General features: G+C 41.7%; 2 protein-coding genes and 1 long non-coding RNA gene across 6 annotated transcripts in view; 1 reads left to right on the plus strand and 2 right to left on the minus strand.

Annotated features, from left to right (window-relative positions):
- Position 1: 1 nt before the first annotated feature.
- Positions 2-2018, minus strand: LOC117804885. The gene is made up of 3 exons (XR_004629285.1): positions 1933-2018; positions 588-749; positions 2-492 (listed from the first exon to the last, which is right to left on the minus strand). It is a non-coding gene; the product is annotated as an uncharacterized LOC117804885 (long non-coding RNA).
- Positions 2019-2078: 60 nt separating this feature from the next.
- On the plus strand, positions 2079-8166 carry LOC117804883 (endoplasmic reticulum-Golgi intermediate compartment protein 2-like). The gene is made up of 14 exons (XM_034673314.1): positions 2079-2223; positions 3232-3350; positions 4099-4207; positions 4290-4336; positions 4435-4502; positions 4600-4640; positions 4948-5049; positions 5164-5259; positions 5346-5401; positions 5600-5698; positions 5895-5992; positions 6077-6239; positions 7208-7296; positions 7862-8166. Exons 2-14 carry the CDS (start codon positions 3245-3247, stop codon positions 7940-7942), a joined length of 1155 nt encoding a protein of 384 aa, XP_034529205.1. The 5' UTR covers positions 2079-2223; positions 3232-3244; the 3' UTR covers positions 7943-8166.
- Positions 8167-9453: 1287 nt separating this feature from the next.
- si:dkey-97m3.1 (fatty acyl-CoA reductase 1) overlaps positions 9454-17929 on the minus strand; it is a 68469-nt gene continuing 59993 nt past the window's right edge. For all 4 annotated transcript variants that reach the window (XM_034673654.1, XM_034673653.1, XM_034673652.1 and 1 more), the window contains 4 exons: positions 13492-13663; positions 13280-13409; positions 12785-12912; positions 9454-11476 (listed from right to left, as the gene is read on the minus strand). In XM_034673654.1, coding sequence (XP_034529545.1) covers positions 11314-11476; positions 12785-12912; positions 13280-13409; positions 13492-13663 — 593 coding nt within the window. In that variant the 3' untranslated portion in view covers positions 9454-11313. The remainder of the gene's footprint in view (positions 11477-12784; positions 12913-13279; positions 13410-13491; positions 13664-17929) is intronic.

Below are 17929 nucleotides of genomic sequence, written 5' to 3' on the forward strand. Positions count from 1 at the left end.
GACTTATGGGTAACTCCTAAAATGTGCAGTTGAAAGAGAAGAACTGTAAGTGTGTCAAATATTTAATATGCTTTATCAGCAGAATATTTGCCCCATTGCAGAGTGTTTCTCTCTGATGTCCTCAGCAGAAAGCCGGTTCCTCTGTTAATATTCCTAACCCATGTGGTGGTCACTGCAGCAGCATTAAAACCAAAACACAATCTCCACCCCTGGTATGTCTCCATGGAGCGTGTCTGACATGCCCTACGTGCTTATGTGGTGAATAGCAATGGGACCACCGACCCACAGCTTGATCTGTGAGCTGACAGCACCCATCCCCCAACACGCCCATCTGTGCCGCTCTGCATAGGCAAGCAGGCAGGGTGCATGGAGAGACTCATGAGCACTGAATACAGAGCTGACACATGTGATTCACACAGCTCATCTGGAGAGCTCTGTCTCAACTGTGTTTTCTCTCCAGCAGCAGCAGAAAGGTGCAAACATCTCCTTTGTCTGCAGGGAGATAATAACAGTCTGCATCATTATCACCTCAAGTTCACTCTCCTGTCAGCTTCACGAGGAGCTTCATGACTGCTGTGCACACTCACCACATGTCTGTAAACACTCCTCCTGGAAGTTAATTATCCTGGGTAAGTGGAGGTCAGAGCCTCTTCAGATAGGTTCATGTCTGTGCTGATGAATGGCCATGAACAACTTCCAGAACATGAATCCTGTGATCTGTTACTGTGGAACAAGTCCGTCTGAGCTACCTGAAAGACATCACCCCTGCATTATACCACTTAAATTATATGTTTGTATTTGGGTTGATATAAAACATAACATTTCTTACTAAATAAAGAAACCTGGCTGATCTCTTATACAAAATAAATGTGTTAGTAAGCTGTAAGTAGTTTGAACAAAGCAAGTGGTGGAGGCTTTAGTCAAGTTATTTCAAAACTATTGTCCATAATCATCCAGAAGCATTACCTGAAGTGTTATAAACACAATAGCATTTTAGCATTTAAGTAACAAAGGGAAAACAGAGCAGGAAAAGTGACTCTATTACAGTTTGCTTTTGCAAAAAGAAGCTGAGGTGATAATAAAATTTTAACCACTGGAAAATAATGTGGATCAGATATTGACATGTGTACGCTTACTGTCAGGATTAGTATTTTTACTTTAAGTATAAGTACATTAAATCACATTGCCTACATATTTTTGTTTGTTTGTTACTTAGTTTTCACAGTTAGTTAGTTTTACTCTATTTTATTTTTTATTCCATGTCCTTTTTATTTCCTTTTAAAAGGGATAGTTATAGCATATTTTACATTGCTGATGATTGATTTCAACCTCCACTTTGTCTCTTTTTGTGTATGCATGTATCTGTTTGTTTTGTATCTGTCTATGAAAAAAAATGTAATAAAAAAGTTTAAAAAAAGTTTACAGACATTACTTTGTAAGAAACAGTGCATCAAATTTTATAAAAAATGCAGTTTATGAAACATTGCTTGAAAGAAATGCTTTCATCAAATCATGTAGATTCATGAGACAATCGCAAGTAGTTTGTTGTTTTGTGAATGATTGTGTGTCTTTTTGAGAATAAATAAAGGTTTTGAATTGAATTGAAGTAAATCTAAATCTAGAAATACCCTGTGACTGTTTTACAGTACATCATATCACTGAATCAGGATACATAATGGATAAATGAGATTATTTCACTTACTTTTAAATTCATTATAACAACAGCCACTTATTATTTGCCTTCAAAATACCATTTCATAACTGATTGTTCCAGATGTGCTCATTAATTTGTAGTTGTTTTGTTAAGAAAAGAAAAATAAACCTTCCTTAAAGTCCAAACATAAGAGAAATACTCGAGTAAACACCCCTGGACACATTCCACCTCCTCAGCTCCTTCAGTATGTCACTATAACCTCAGACTCTGTCCCTCACCTGTGTTCACAAAAGCAGCCTTCAGTGTTAAAGCGCCCCCTCCTGTTTGTGAAGCGACGTCGCTCCCTGCGCGTTCCCGTTGTGCGGAGCGCGCACGCAGCGCACTCACTGAACTCACGTTCGACCCAAACAAGGAAGCGGCGCGCTGGCTCCGCCCCCTTACGTGCCCGAGCGTCATGTATGTATCATGGAGGAGGAAGCTTCATTCTCACGTTCCCTGTAATAACTTGTAGAGTATGGCTTCTGGAGAGACTTTGACTGGATTCAACGACAGGCTGAATGTTTAGAAAGGTAAGGGGAATATAAAAACACAGAGTTTACTTCTGTAAGGTGATAACTGAGGGGGCCAGGACGACGGTTAACCTGCAGCTGATGCATATCTACACCTTATAAACATCTGTAATGCTGGGAGTGTTTTCATCAACATCTGTAATGCTCTGAGTGTTTTCATGACTTTACTTATTCATGCATCCTCACATGTGTTAATAGCTGCATTAAATATTCAGCCTGTTTGATCTGATTATAATGAAACTATAATTTAAGGCTGTAAAACCGATATTAACATCATTGCTGTGATTTCTGGGTACATATTTGATACTCCAGTTTACTATTATTGACTATCTCATGTTATAAATGACACATTAACCCTGTCATAATGAAGATACATCATATGCATGCACATTTAAAGATCATCATGTATTTAAATCCTTATTTAAAAGATGCTTCCAGTTTGTTTTCTGCAGGATAGAAGCTTTAGAAAAAGAAAATCATGCATATTATAATAACAGTATCACAGTAAAACAATTCTGTGATGATTGAGTATAGGTGCATGTCATATTACATACCCATATTTATTTATTATAGTGCTTAATCTGTCATTACCAACCATAATCACACCATGTTAACCTGTTACTACTGAAACATTTATAATACTGCCTGTAATTACTGCTATTTAATCCATTTGTAACATTTTTATTTATCTAAATTCCATTAGTAACATTGCATATATCTAAATTGTATTCTATCCTTTTATTTTTACTTATTTTATTTTACTAATTGGAACTTTTTCTTGATTGCACTTATGTCTTGGTTGCTGCAACAGCTGAATCCCCCCCGGGGGCTCAGTAAAGTAATATCTTATCTTATCTTATCATTATATCCAATCAACAGAAGAACACAAAGTGCTCCTGAGAGGTAGAGAGAGGAGTAATGAAGTCGTGACACGGGGAATGAAAGTCTTACAGCTGTAGTCTGCAAAATGAGTCCCTTAAATAATGTGATGTGTGTTTCTGTTAAAAGGATCTGAAGAACAATGAGGCGTCTATCACGAAAAAAAGCCCTGAGCTTAGTGAAGGAGCTGGACGCCTTCCCTAAAGTGCCAGACAGCTACGTGGAGACGTCCACCTCGGGAGGAACAGGTGAGACGCTTCTGTATTTAAGAAGTTAAGATTAAAAACAGCACAGGTCAACACTCCTGTTTTTATTCATTTATCTATTTATGAATATTTTATTCTATGTATTTATTGTTATTTACAATTTTATTTAATTTTCTTCTGCTATTATTATTATTATAACTTTTTTTTTAACCTTTATTTGTCATTTTCCTGTCTGTTTACAACCTTTTGGGTGTCGGGTGGTTTGGGGACGTACATGTTTGTGTTTGTACGTGTACATATCTGTTCAAAATTAAGAAAAAATTATAAATAAAGTTATTCAAAAAATTAAAAAACAACAGCACAGGTCCAGCAACTTAAAGCAGCACATGTCTGTGAGGTGGTATTTAGACCTGATCATGTGGTGAAATGTAAATGTCCCTGTTTCCCAACTGTCCTGTGATTTGAGAGATTGATCTCCTTTAAATCTAATGCAAGTAATTCATTTACCCTGTTGTATCTTACAGCTGAGGTGTGTTAGTTTTTTATTATTATTTGTTCTTTATTTACTTATTTTTTGTTTGTATATATATATATATATATATATTTACTTTTGGTTATTTTCTGTCTTGTGTAATTTATTTAAAGTTGTGACCACTTGTGTAATGCCAGTTGTAAGCCATACTACTGTTTTAGTTATAAAAGAAAATGTGAAAATGTAAAAATGAAGTTAAAAGAAAACAGCACAGGTATCAGTTCTTTGCAGTAACACACCTGTCCGTCTCCTCCTCAGTGTCCCTGATAGCTTTCAGTGCCATGGCACTTCTGGCTATCTTGGAGTTCTTTGTTTATCGAGACACCTGGATGAAGTATGAATACGCAGTAGACAAAGATTACTCCAGGTAAGCCCATCTTTGCAGCATGTGGCAGAAGATTACCGTAAATCTTACAATATTCTCACCTTTAGTTTTTCATCATTCACAGTAAACTGAGGATAAATATCGATATTACAGTAGCGATGAAATGCCAGCGTGAGTATCTCAGTCTTTGTGAACTTTCATGTAAATGAAGTAAAACTCAGTGTGTGTGTAAATGTACTAAAGCATGCACTTTGTGTCTGTGTTTGCAGATGTTGGAGCAGATATTCTGGACCTCGCTGAGACCATGATCACATCCAACGGTCTCCTGTATGAGCCTGTAAGTGAAGACGATCTCCTCACACGAGTCAGGTTTCAGCACTTTTTGTTGTCACCTCCTGTTCATGACTATATCTCCTCTGTTATGAATGTTTCAGGCTATTTTTGATCTGACCCCTCAGCAGAGACTGTGGCAAAGGTAAGCTTTATGGGAATCACACAGGGGGTGAAGGAAGAAGTGCAAGAAATGAAAAAACATGTACCCTCTGAGGGAGAAACACATGCAGGTGTCTGCTGCCAGAGAAAGCTGAAACCGTAGACTTTCAAAAACAATGTAGAAAAACAGGAAACCGTCATTTGAGATTTTGAACATCAAGATTCTTCGTCCCTTCAAATATAATTCATGAAGCAGTTCCTGAAGTGCTCAGGTTGCAACAGTCAAAGAATCCTACATGACTACATTCCTGAAGTAGTTTTTTCCTGAGCGAGTCTGTGCTTCTCTGCAGGACGCTGATGCTCATCCAGAGCCGGCTGAGAGAGGAGCACGCTCTCCAAGAGGTGCTCTACAAAACTCTGCTCAAAGGAGGTCCGACCGCCCTGCCTCCTCGGTCAGTGTCACACGTGAGAAACAGCTGTGATAGTCTCTGTGATATAAGAAATGCAGCCTTTTAGATTAACAACTGAGGAGTCAAACTTTGTGCTTAATAACTGTGTGTGTGTAGGGAGGGTGCATCTTTGGAGCCGCTCAACGCCTGCAGGATACACGGTCACGTTTACGTCAACAAGGTGGCAGGAAATCTACACATCACTGTGGGAAAGTAAGGAAGTCCAAGTTTAGCAGCCAAATAATGCAAATTCAAGAAGTGTCTGGAACTAGAATTTGAATTTTGTTCCTCTTTTTCAGGCCCATCCACCATCCTCAGGGTCACGCCCACATTGCAGCTTTTGTGAGCCACGATTGTACGCTTTCTTTCTTTATTTTCTTTTATGTTCTTTAGCAGATAAAATACAAATAAAGTAATGCTAGCTCTACTGCTGATAAAACCATCCTTAATTTAAAGAATAGAGGCTGCAGAGGTCTGTAATTCCTCTCAGCTGGCTCAGTGATCCCACACTGCCTGACTGAACCCCAGCTTCCTCTCCTCTCTGCTTTTCCAGCGTACAACTTCTCCCACCGAATAGACCATTTATCTTTCGGCGAGGAGATACCCGGCATCATCAATCCTCTGGACGGCACAGAGAAAATCACCCTTAACAGTGAGTTAGTGCTTTTTCTCAGGAGGGAGGAGAGGATAAAACATATGATAGAGTCACTTTTCAACCTGCGAACCTTCAAGGTCGCAGAGTTAATGATCCGTGGAGACGTTCACTGAATGCTGAGTCATGACTTTCCTTTATGGATCTGATCTTAAAAACCTATATTTAAGAGATTTCTCGTCTTTATTTCCTTCAGATAACCAGATGTTTCAGTACTTCATCACGGTGGTGCCAACCAAACTGAACACATACAAGATCTCAGCGGACACACACCAGTTTTCAGTGACAGAGCGGGTGAGTAAAGAGTGACTTAAACACCCACAGCCCTGAATGTGAAACACGGTTAAGATACTAACCACCACGCCGTCTGTTTCTAAGGAGCGGGTGATTAACCACGCGGCCGGCAGCCATGGCGTTTCAGGCATCTTTGTGAAGTACGACACCAGCTCTCTGATGGTGACGGTCAGCGAGCAGCACATGCCCCTGTGGCAGTTCATGGTGCGGCTGTGTGGCATCGTCGGGGGGATATTCTCCACCACAGGTGAGTGGGATGTCACCTGAAAGTATATTTAGTTCATATTAACCATGCAGACAAAGACTATGACAAAGTAATATGCCATGGATGGAGTAGGCGCCCCATGTACAGAGGATACAGCTGGTCATAGCATTGATTCCTGATCACAATTCGATTGGGTGCATGTCATTCTTGCTCTCTCTATCTCTGCATTTCCTGTCGCTCTCCAGCTGTCCTTTCAAAATAAAAGCAAAAAGCCTCAAAGTATGCAAAAAGAAAATATTGTGACTGATGGACGAGTAGCGTGTGGCAGAGGCCATAAAACTGAAGGTCAAACAGCTAAAACATTACATCATGTTTTATTATTTATTCATTTTTAAGTTATATTTTGGGCATTTATTAAAGCTGCTGTGAGGAACTTTTAGCTTGAATCAATTCTGGCGCCCCCTTGTGGACAAAGTGATACCTCTTATCTCTTGTCCTGTACATGCAAAAGAAGTGTCTTCAGACAATAACCTCGTCCTGTTGTCTTTTAACATTTAGACTTATCTTACAATGTCATTATTTGTAATGAAAACAGCCAAAAAAGGGTGTTTCTAAAGCAAGATGTCAATCATCTGTTCTGACACCTACCCCCTCAGAGCAGTTTTAGACAATAAAATGACAACAGAGAAGGTATCAGTGTTGTTGTAGATGGTCTTGTTTGCTTTTGAGGGTCATAAAGAGGCATCAGTATCAGTTTCAGTCTGTTTCTCAGCCAGTTAAAAACTCCTCATAGTGCCTTTAATAAGACAGCTGAAGAGAGAGAGGAAATGTGGGGAGTAGAGAGTGGGGGAAAACATGCAGCAAATGAATGGACGTGGCTGGGAGTCGAACCAGCCACCTCTGCGATGAGGACTATAGCCTCTGTATATGGGGCGCGCTAAGACCACTAACCACCAGTGCCCCCTTCATGTTTTATCATTAATGGTATTTTTATGTTTAAATATTTGAAGGCATGCTCCATGGGCTTGTCGGCTTCTGTTTCGACATCGTCTGCTGTCGCCTCAAACTTGGAGTCTATCGGCCGAGGGAGGTGAGGGAGGTGAGTGTCCTCTTACACAAGGGTTTCCAAAGTGTTGGTAGGAGACCCCTGGGGGGTTGTGAGACACCATTGGGGGGTTACAAGATGTTTTCCAGATTTTTTGGGGATTTTTTTTAAGTAATCTAAAGTTGCTAATTTACCCATTATTGTAAAATATAGACAAAAATAGTAGCTACATTTGAAATAAAACCCTGCAAATAAGTACATTTCATTAGTTTTCTGCCTTTCTTTGTTGCCAGTTGACTCCTAAAGTTTGGGTTAGGGTTAGCTAACAGTGAATTAACAAGAGGATCAGTATCTGCAGGTTAATTCACAGCAGCACAGGTAACACAGCCACATGTGCATGCAGGTAAACTTATTTTGAAGTGTGAAGCAACATTTATCCACTTCGAGGGACAGTGGGGGTCACTAGTATTTGGCACTTATATTTTGGGGGTCACGGCTGAAAAGTTTGGGAACCCCTGCTCTTACACATCAGCAGCACTAACTTCCCTGTGTACCAGAAGATACCTGTCCAGGTAAACGTACTGTAACAGACTTACATACCTGTATCCGTCTGTTGTAGGAAGTGGAGCCACACCACCAGATGAACAACCTGAACAATCACCAGACTCCTCTGCTGCCTGAAGACGTCCCTCAGGAGTAGCCGTCTTCATCCCTCATCAAGCTGCTGATCTGCACGGTTTGAATCCCAGAGGAGGCCGAGCTCCATCATCAGAGGGTTTCACTGTTCTTGTTCTGTGTGCGCACAACTGTTTTCTAACTTTATACATTACCATGTGTCATGACATTATGTTTTTCTACTGAAGCTGTCTGTTCAACATCGTGCTGCTAACTCTGAACACTAGTAAAGTTCTTCTCAGACCCGATCATTAATGCGTGTCTGAAGTGATTGTCTCTTTAAATACCTATGATAGATAGAATACATCCCTTTACAGATTTTATCCTTCTGTTGTTTCTATCAGAAATAATACTTCACTATGATTGGCTGTCATCTCAACACCATTCAAGTTTAAACTACCCATGATAGTATGCCTCAGAATATGTCAGTCATATGTTGGGTCCAGATTTAGCACAGCTTTAGCTCTAGTAAATGTCTCCAGCCGTAACACAATAAAGGTCTACTACCTGGATGTAAACAAGCACAGATTATTGATGTCGTCTCGCAGTGCAGCGCGGTTTGTCAGTATTTTACTCCAGAAAAAATGAGGTGGTGGTAGGAAGGTAATGTCTGATTAAACTGACATATTACCACTCAGCTTGGGTGACTGATGAAAGACTAGCTCTGCAAACGTTTGAGGCTAATTGTCGGCGGTAGCCATCTTGGAAATGCTGAACTCAACCAAACATCTGTCAAGCAAGTGTGAGGGAAAGAGGCGGGCTTTGAGCCTCCTAGCCAACAGCTACAGTGTTCCTGCCTGTAAATGAAGTCAGCTGTACCTCTCGTAATGGAAAACTCGTAACCTTAATATCTTCAAAATTGCCGCGTTATAAAAAAATTCACCCCCCGTACAGTGTGTGCCGATCGAGAAATGAGCTATCCAGACTACACTTGGTTTTTTATACCAGACTGTAAACATGTTTATTTCTGCTGTAAAGATCGGCTTTTTTGAGTTTGTGTGTATGTGGTTTCCGGTACTTCCGGAGCCAGCCTCAAGTGGAGACTCGAGGTACTGCGGCAGTTTTTAGCACTTCTGCATTAGCTTCAATTCTCGCCGCTTGGTGATGGCGTATTTTGCCGTGTTTAATTTCACTCCATTTTTACTTTTCTGAGTGTTTTTGTACTTTTGGATTAGTCAGCTAGTTAAATTCTGTTTAAACAGCCAGAAAATGTGTCGGCCAGGAGCAACCTGTAAGTATTACAGTCAATTTAGTAAACAAAATACAGGAAATACATTTTTAACGGACGGCAGCTACACAGGGAAGTTTCCTCTTTTGGTTTATTTCATGTTTGCGAAGCAGACTTGAATGAAGGAGGTGAGTCGGTCCAACAGTTTGCAGATGACATCAGAAAGTATAAGATGAAGTCCGTCATTATGTCACATTTGTGTTCAAACATCGAATGTCTGCTCAAACAGACTCGGAGCTCTTCAGTGACACCTCCAGTGTGTCCCTGAATCACCCAACCTTGAAGAGACCACGACTACACCACAGACAGGAGCTTTTGCATAAACATTTATTTAGTTTGTCCCTTTTCCTCCTGTAAAGGCTCATCACTGTTAAGCATTGGTATCTGTCAGGAGTCAAGCCGTGAGCACAAACAGCACTGTACACAGTTTAGTAAAAATCAGACGGCCTTTCACACTCAACACTTTTGGTAGACTCTGAGGGAAGCTCTGAGGTGGAGTCCTGAGGAGACTCACCAAGCGAAAGTCAACAGTCAAATACAACTTTTTGGTACTTTATAAGAATAATATGTAGTTCAGCTATGTACAGAGGGGAGGGTAAACGACCTTCAGTACCTCGTTTATGACCTTTAATAACCTTTAGGGATTCAGGTCCAGACTTACATGTTGGTCACAGGAAGCAGAAATTGAGCATGATTAGACTGGCCCTGACCTCTGACCCCCATGTTTACTGAAACATGAATTATATTCCTTCTCTGTTATCTTTAACAAACTTCACGAGCTAAAAGGTCGTTATTGTAAATGAGAACTAGTTCTCAATTGACTTACCTGGTAAAATAAAGGTTAAAAATAAAAGATCAGCCAATCTTCTCCAGAGTGTTTACTTCAGATCTTAAACTTTACGACCACATGGATGCAGAAACAACTCAACTTCTTATTAATACTTAATCTGTCTGTCCTCCCATGATAACCTTCTTCCCCTCACTCTCATATCTAAACTTCTGGATTCACCGTGTAACTCTGGACCTTAAAGAATCTGATCCCGTTTGGGATTTTGACTTCTAAAGGTTCCTATTGTTGAATAATCCCCTCCTCTGTCAGCATTATTACGACCTGCCGCTCAGTACACAGAGGGATGAACGTCTCTGAAAGACCAACAGGTGTTCTGGTGGATTTCGTCTTCTTCTAAAACACAGGCCTGGAACTTTTGGGCGTCACTGTACAGTATGTGATACAGGGCTGTATAAATAAACTGGACTCTGATGTACTCTTATTTATATATAATACACTGCCAAGGTCTACCACATGTATCGTATCAGACGAGCCTCTGACGAAGTATAAAGATGTAAAAGTAGTAAACTTAGTTTCAGTACAAACTGCTGTACAAACAGGCAAACAGTGGATGAGCATTCAGACAAACAAAGACATGTTGACGTTAACATTTGTGACCTCAGCAGCAGGACAGACGGCAGATCTGTACGTGTCGGTAAATGTAGTGATGCAATCGCTTTAATACTGGTCTCAGTAATCTGTGGATTGGCCTTGAGACGGTTTGGGTGTAATCTTAAAAAGGCAGTAGATACACGTAATGCAAGACATACAGATTCCCGATCACCTGCGTATGAAAGAGAGGAGCCGGATACCCCCCACAGTAAAAAACAGAGAACCAAAGGATTCTTATAGAAATCGTCCTCCGCTGAAGCACTGCCGCATTTCAAGTATGAAACAAAATCATCACAAGGCAAGGCAATGTACCGAGATTCAAGAGGATGGACACGACTACGATGACGATGACGGGGGGGGAAGGAAATGGAAGTCACACAGAAGGCGTATTGTTGCATATATAATTGGCCACTTTGAGAAGAAAACAGAAGGTACAAAATGAAACACTTTCTTTTCTGGACGGGTCTGATGGCTGAACAGTGCAGATACTGATGACAGATTTCAAACTAAACGAATGATTCATGGCTAAAAGACCGCTTCTTCTTTTTTTCCCGTCTGAGCGCTTCACTCGACCGCAGCCGCAGCCCACGACCTTTAAAAACGGCGTCCCGCTCGGCCACAGCGAGAGTTGTTGGGAGTGTCTTTAGAGGACGGTCAGAGTCTCGGGTGTCCTGCTGACGGGCCGGAGGTGGGGCCGCTGTCTCTGGTGTGAGGCGGTGAGGAAGACTCAGTTGGTTAAGGTGCTGGACGCGCGGAAGTAAGAGAGGAACTTGAAACAGAGGCTGACCACAAAGTACCAGATGTTCCGGGCCATCTGAGAGCGGGCGATGAAAACCCTCCAGATGAAGATCACCAGCAGGGTGTTAAAGGTGTAACGGATGTTCCTCAGTCTGAGAGAGAGAGGGAGATTTTTAGATTATATTATAATTATTTATTACTTTTTAAATAATATTTGAAGATTAAAAAAATGTCTTAGAAAATATATTTATTTATATATTTATATATATAGCAAGCTGTTCAGGAGAGTATATTATATACTGTTGTAAACTGTTGATGTGTGATTGTGTATATTGTTGTTTGATGTGATGTTGTTTATGCTTAGGCAACATTGTCTTAACTTTCATGCCAATAAAGCTTTTTGAATTTGAATTTTGAGAGAAAGGGGGAGATGGAAAGAGAAAGACAGAAAGAGAGAGAGAGAGAGAGAAAGGGGAGAGAGAAAAGAAACGGAGAGAGAGAGGGAGTGAGAGAGAATAAGGGAGTAATGTAAGAGAGAAAGGGAGGGAGAGAGAGAAAAGGGGAAAGGAGAAAGGGAAAGGGGGAGAGAAAAAAAAGAGGGAGAGAGAGTGAGCAAGAGAGAGAGAATAAGGGAGTCCTGGAAGAGGGAAAGAGAGAGAAAAGGGGGGAAGGAGAGAGAGGGAGCGAGAGAGACTGAGAGGGACAGAGAGAGAGAAAAGAGAGGGAGAGAGGGGGGAAGAAAGAAAGAAAGAGGGGGAAAGAGCGGGAGAGAGAAAAGAGAGGGAGCGAGAGAGAATAAGGGAGTAGTGGGAGAGACAAAGAAAGGGAGAGAGAGTGGGGAAAGGAGAGAGAAAGAGAGAGAGGGGAAGATGGAAAAAGGGAGAGAGAGAGACAGAGAGAGAGAGAAAAGAGAGAGGGGGAGAAAGAAAAGGGGGGTAAAGGAGAGAGAGAGGTAGAGAGAGAAAGTTTTGTTTATGCTTGGGCAATATTGTTTTAACATTTATGCCAATGAAGTTGTGTAAATTGAATTGAATAAACATCGAAAGGGAGAGAGACGTAGGGAGAAAGAGAGAGAGAGAGAGAGAGAGAGAGTCTTAATGTTCATGTTGGGTTTCTTTTAATCTAAATGATAATGTAATCTTACTTTTCAATGTGGTTTTAGTATCAGTGGTTTTATGATGACAATAAACTTTACTGAGTTTTTATTCTCTTAAAATGAGTTTTTAATGTGATGTTGACTTTAGAGTTTTATTTAAAGAGTAAACAAAAAGTAGGATAATCTGTAAAACTTAAAAAGTCCTTCCTGAATTTGCATCAAAATGACAAAAATAATATTTATTTTGAGACTTCAGTCATGTAGATATATCTTAGTTAACTTTTATCTTTTTCTCTGACGGTGATTTAAAAACCTTTAATAACTGAACGGACAAACATCTCCCAGGTTTCCCTCGTTCACTTACTTCCTCAGATGCTGCCTGGCAGCAGGAATGTCAGACATCTCTTCGTTCAGGACGTACTTCTTGGTGCCGATGCAGTAATTCTCAATGTACTCGGGCCAGTTCAGCTGACGCACGTCAAAGTTAAACGTCTGGAAGGAGAGAGAGAGAGAGATGAGTAAACCACTGAATTAACCCTTGATGTGAAGTTCCAGTCTAAGCCACGAGAGGGAACCATTGAAGCCTTGAGGCTGTAAATGAAGTGAGCAGAAGGATGGACTGAGGTGCTTTCTCTCCCAACAACACAAAGGTTACAGAGTCACAGAGACAGTCCAGACTACATGAGCCGCTGTGAGAGCTCCTGTGAGGGTTTGGTTTCACTTTGTCCACAGGGGGGCGCCAGAATCAACACAACCTGAGAGTTCCTCACTGGAGCTTTAAGTTAAAGTGATCTTTGCTCTCTGGTCTATGAAGAAAGTGAAAGCACAGAGTATATGGCGTGTACGTGGATATACTGACCTTCCTGTCCTCTGGTGTTAACTGGCTCATCAACATGCTCAGGTTCTCAGAGTTCCACTCCCAGTCCTGACTGCTGAAGTACTCCAGCAGGCTGATGGCCTTGTGGAGGCGGTTAAAGATACGCATCATCCTAGAAGAAGAGAGCGGGAGAGTCAGAGGAGGACAAGCTTTCGTTGATTTTTTTAAGTATGAAGGACAGCCGAGGGTCTTACTGCGGCTTCTGTCCCGACAGTCGCAGGTACAGGTCGTAGATGAGGGCGGGGAACTTGTGGCTGACCAGGATCCAGTACTGGTTGATCAGGTAGTTGGAGGTGATGTTGGCGTTGGGTCTTCGGAAAGCCTGCTCCAGAGGGTTTCTCTTGAAGGTTGACATCACGTGGTATTCTGCAAAAAGCACAGATACGAAGGCTTATTAGAAATAAAAGAGGATTCATGTCAGAGATAAGAGCAAAGATTTAATCAAGATCAAGAATTAACTCCAGATTAAACTCATGTTTCTTCTTTTGAGTTAACAGGACTTTAAACCCTCAGAGCTGAGCAACCTCAAGACCAAACCAATAATCACAGATATCACAACGCTGGTACAACCACTTCCTGTTGTTGAAACTTCATGTCTTACCTCAACTATCCGGAAATAACATCCCTCCATGTTTTTTTTTATCGTGAAGCTTGTTGCTCTTAAACATTATGTAGATTATCAGTGAAATATAAGAAGTACGCTACAGACATGACTCTCTTTTAACTCACACTCTCCAGATATGAGATATCTGTCTGCTAAGTGTGCTGCATGATGATACATTAACAAGTCACAGCTCCTGATCGAGTCATTCACAGCCTTCAAAGACACTTTTACAGGAAGGTGATCTGACTTTAAGATAAAGAGGAAAGTCTATGCCGGCTGTAAAAACATGCGCCTTCTGTTGCACAAGGTTATCCATTCGTTGTCTTTGATTCATCAGGGTTAGGGTTAGCTGAAGTCAGGGTGTGTGGCAACATGTGGTTAAATTGCGCAAAGTGCAAATATAGCTGTTTGAGCTTGTGTTTGAGCTTGTAATGCTGATTAAAATATCACCTCTGTTTCGTGTAGCAGTGTGCGCAATGAGCCGGATGGTCTCAGATGATTCTGGCTCTTAGACTGTATAAATAATGGACGTAGTATTCGTGATGTCACCCATCTGTTCCTGAGCGCTGTTTTGAAGCCAATCGTCGGCGGAGCCTTATGGTAATGCTGAACTCAACCGAACTTAGTGTGAGTTTGAGCCTTCTTATCTTAATATCTAGAAAATAAATCCCCCCCCCCCCCCGTACAGTGTGTGCCGATAGAGAAATTAGCAACGTAGACCCAAGCCGTTTTCTGAACCAGGCTGTAAACATGTTTATCAATGCTGCAAAGATCGTCTTCTCTGAATGGGTGTGTATGTGGTTTCCTGTATTTCTGCAGTTAGCCTTTAGTGGACGCTCAATAAACTGCAGTTTATAACATTCCTGCATGGGCTTCATATTTTAAGACTGGAGGTTGCCGCTTGTTCTGACTATGGTAGCAGGGGCGGATCCAAGGGGTCGCCAAGGTGGCTGCAAGTAGCTTTCTTTGCACATATTTCAAGTGTTTAAACTCTGACCAATCACAGCCTGGAAGGTGATGAAATATCGCTGACTATCGAAGGTAATATGAACAAATATCTAATAACTAATAAAACATGTAATACTTTTGTTTATGTTGTAAAGACAGTGTAAGGACTGGGGCGCCATTGGCCTAGCGGTCTAAGTGCGCCACATATACAGAGGCTGTAGCCCTTGTCGCAGAGGCTGCAGGTTCAATTCCAGCCTCGACCAGTTGCTGCATCTCTTCCCCCACTCTCTACTCCCCACATTTCCTGTCTCTCATCAGCTGTCCTGTCCATTAAAGGCCAAAATGCCCCAAAAATATAACAAACAAAAAACAAAAAACGGTGTAAGGACTGTCAGTGTGCAACTCTTTTTATTCACGCAGCTGACAGAAGTTTGTAAAACAGCCTGAGACTCTCACTCACTAATTATTGTATCTATATATAATTATATATAATGTATTCTCTGCTCTGTTAGTATAATGTCAGGGTAAATTTGAAAGAATTATTTTGACGTAAGTCCCAGTCTGGATCTCACACTTCCTCTAAAGCAGTTTAAGAGAGCCGTGTTGTCCCAAACAGTGAACACAGATTGCAGTTTCTCTACACGGATCAGGACTTCCAGGAACCGTGGCTGGCCTTAATCATAACATGATTTCCAGCTTTGGCCATCGGGGGAATATGAGGCTGAAAGAACAGCCGCACAGCGACTTCCCCCGCCGGGCAGCACAGCCGGCCCTCCCCCTCACCCCACCTCCTCTCAGCATCCTCCTCCTCCTTCTCTAACAGCAGCAGCCATACAGGGATACAGAGAGCAGCCATGTGACTACAGACATTACATCACACAGCATGCTAACTAGGCCTTGCACCAGTTAGTTTCCATGGAAACAGCTATATGGCGGTTCGCAGGGGCCCCGAGATGAGCAGATCTGGAGTGACAGCCGGCTGTAGTCTGGCCCCTCGCAGACCGGTTTGGAGAGTCGCCGCTAACCTTGATTTCCTCCGACCTTCCATCTTTTGAATTTCATATTTTCACCCTCAGGTTTCAGATTAGCTTTATCTCCACTCTCTCTCACTGGTGATGGTGAGATTAGAGGCACGCTTTCATAACCGTGAGTTTCAGTGATGAGACCTAATCCTGCCACGAGCCATCTGGTAGTCATTCCCTCGGTGAAGGGAGAGTGTGTTTGCTGATATGAGAGGAAACAAGGTGAGGAGGCTCTCTGACAGTCACAGAGTCTCTGAAGCCACAGAGTGTGACGACCACGGGACAGAAACAGAGACCGCTTCCCTCTGATTGAGGTCATGACCTCAGAGTCAGAACTCATTTCTACACAAACACTCAGAGCACCAATGAATTTCAACTTAAATACAACACACATTTAAGTGTTACGATAATCAAACCTGAATGTAGTTTAATTCAAGTGTATTAAAAAGTATGACTATTCTGAGTGCCTTTTAAATTTAGTAACCAGCACAGGCATGTGGACATTAACCTGCAAGGAGGACTGAAGGCTGGTGGTGCTAGCTCTGCTAGTGTTAGCAACACTCTGCAAACCAGTTTGACCTATTTTACCTGCAGACTCTTTGATCCTGAGTTTAGCCGTGTGAATAAACTCTGCTCAGTTTGACTGTTCTCTGAGAGCTTTCTGATTTAGACTGGTCAGATAGTTGGAATTTTAAGTTTCTGTTTGAAGATTTTTAAAGAAGTCTCTTCAGAACAGTCCTGATAAGAAGATCACCATAGTTGCAACATTTCATTATAATGTTGATACTTAAAGCTGCTGTTGGTAGTCACACAGTTAACATCTGTTCAGAGAGAGGGACTTCAAATGTCAACACTATCCCTCCCAACCAGATTTCCTCTTAGCCCCCCAACACAGATCGGCGTGTGCAGTCATGATAGTGCCGGACTCATAACATGATCGGAGGACATAGTAGGGGCCGCCCCTTAACCAATCAGGACAGAGGATTAGAGATTAGCTATGATTGGTCCGTCATAATGGGAATGAGGGGAATAATAACATTGCTTGATACAAAGGCATTATGACCTTTTCTCCAAACCCAGCAGAAAAAAGTAACTTTTTTTACACCATTCTTACCAACAGCAGCTTTAAATTTCTCAGACAAAGCCAACCTTTTTATTTTTACAATTTCTTTTTAAGGTGTATTTTTTGGCTTTTTGCCTTTATTGACAGGACAGCTTAAGAGAGACAGGAAATCTGTGGAGTAGAGAGTGGGGGGAAGACATGCAGCAAATAGCCGACACACCATGAGTTTAACAGGCAACCTCTGAAACAAGGACTATAGCATCTTTGCATGGGCCGCTTAGACTGCTAGACCACCAGCGCCCGGACAAATAAGAGAGGCTCCAAGGTAACCAATGTCATTTGGGTTCATCCTCTTGGGACCATGAACTGTGTCCAAAGCTCATCTCTGATTGTCTAATTGTTTTCTGGATGTATTTCTAGATACAGCAACTTCAGCCTGCTGCTCGTACTAAATGATACATGACAATAACACCAAAGTTAACAGGATTCATCCTCTTGTGACCATGAACGTCTGCACCAAATTCTATCCATTCAGAGGTGTACATGCTCCTCAATGTTAAAGACACAACTTAGCAAGTCTACTTCTGCATCTTCAAACAAGAACAGGAATAAATCAGTGCTGCATTAAACTGTAAAATCAGGATCATATCTCAGCTTGAGGGTAAAAGCAGTAAAGGCAAAGATAGATGAAACACAGTAACAGCTGTGAACATGTTCCAAACGTGCTTTGATGCTCCAAACATTCGTACGTCTTTGATCTCGTTTCACTTAAAGTTCCATCAGAGCTCTTAGAGGAGTGAACACTCACGTTAGAGAGACTAAATCCTGTCTGAACACTTAAACACATCTTCTGCCTCCGACCAGCAGGTGGCAGACTCTCTCCACAACCGCTCCGACCACAAACAACAGTCTGCCTCCATCACAGGGACATTATGTCACAACACAGGAGCATTGATTTGTGATGATGAACGTAAACCGGGGCGATGGTGTTGTGG

The sequence above is a fragment of the Notolabrus celidotus genome, chromosome 21 (assembly GCF_009762535.1).
Source record: "Notolabrus celidotus isolate fNotCel1 chromosome 21, fNotCel1.pri, whole genome shotgun sequence".
NCBI classification, from domain to species: domain Eukaryota; kingdom Metazoa; phylum Chordata; class Actinopteri; order Labriformes; family Labridae; genus Notolabrus; species Notolabrus celidotus.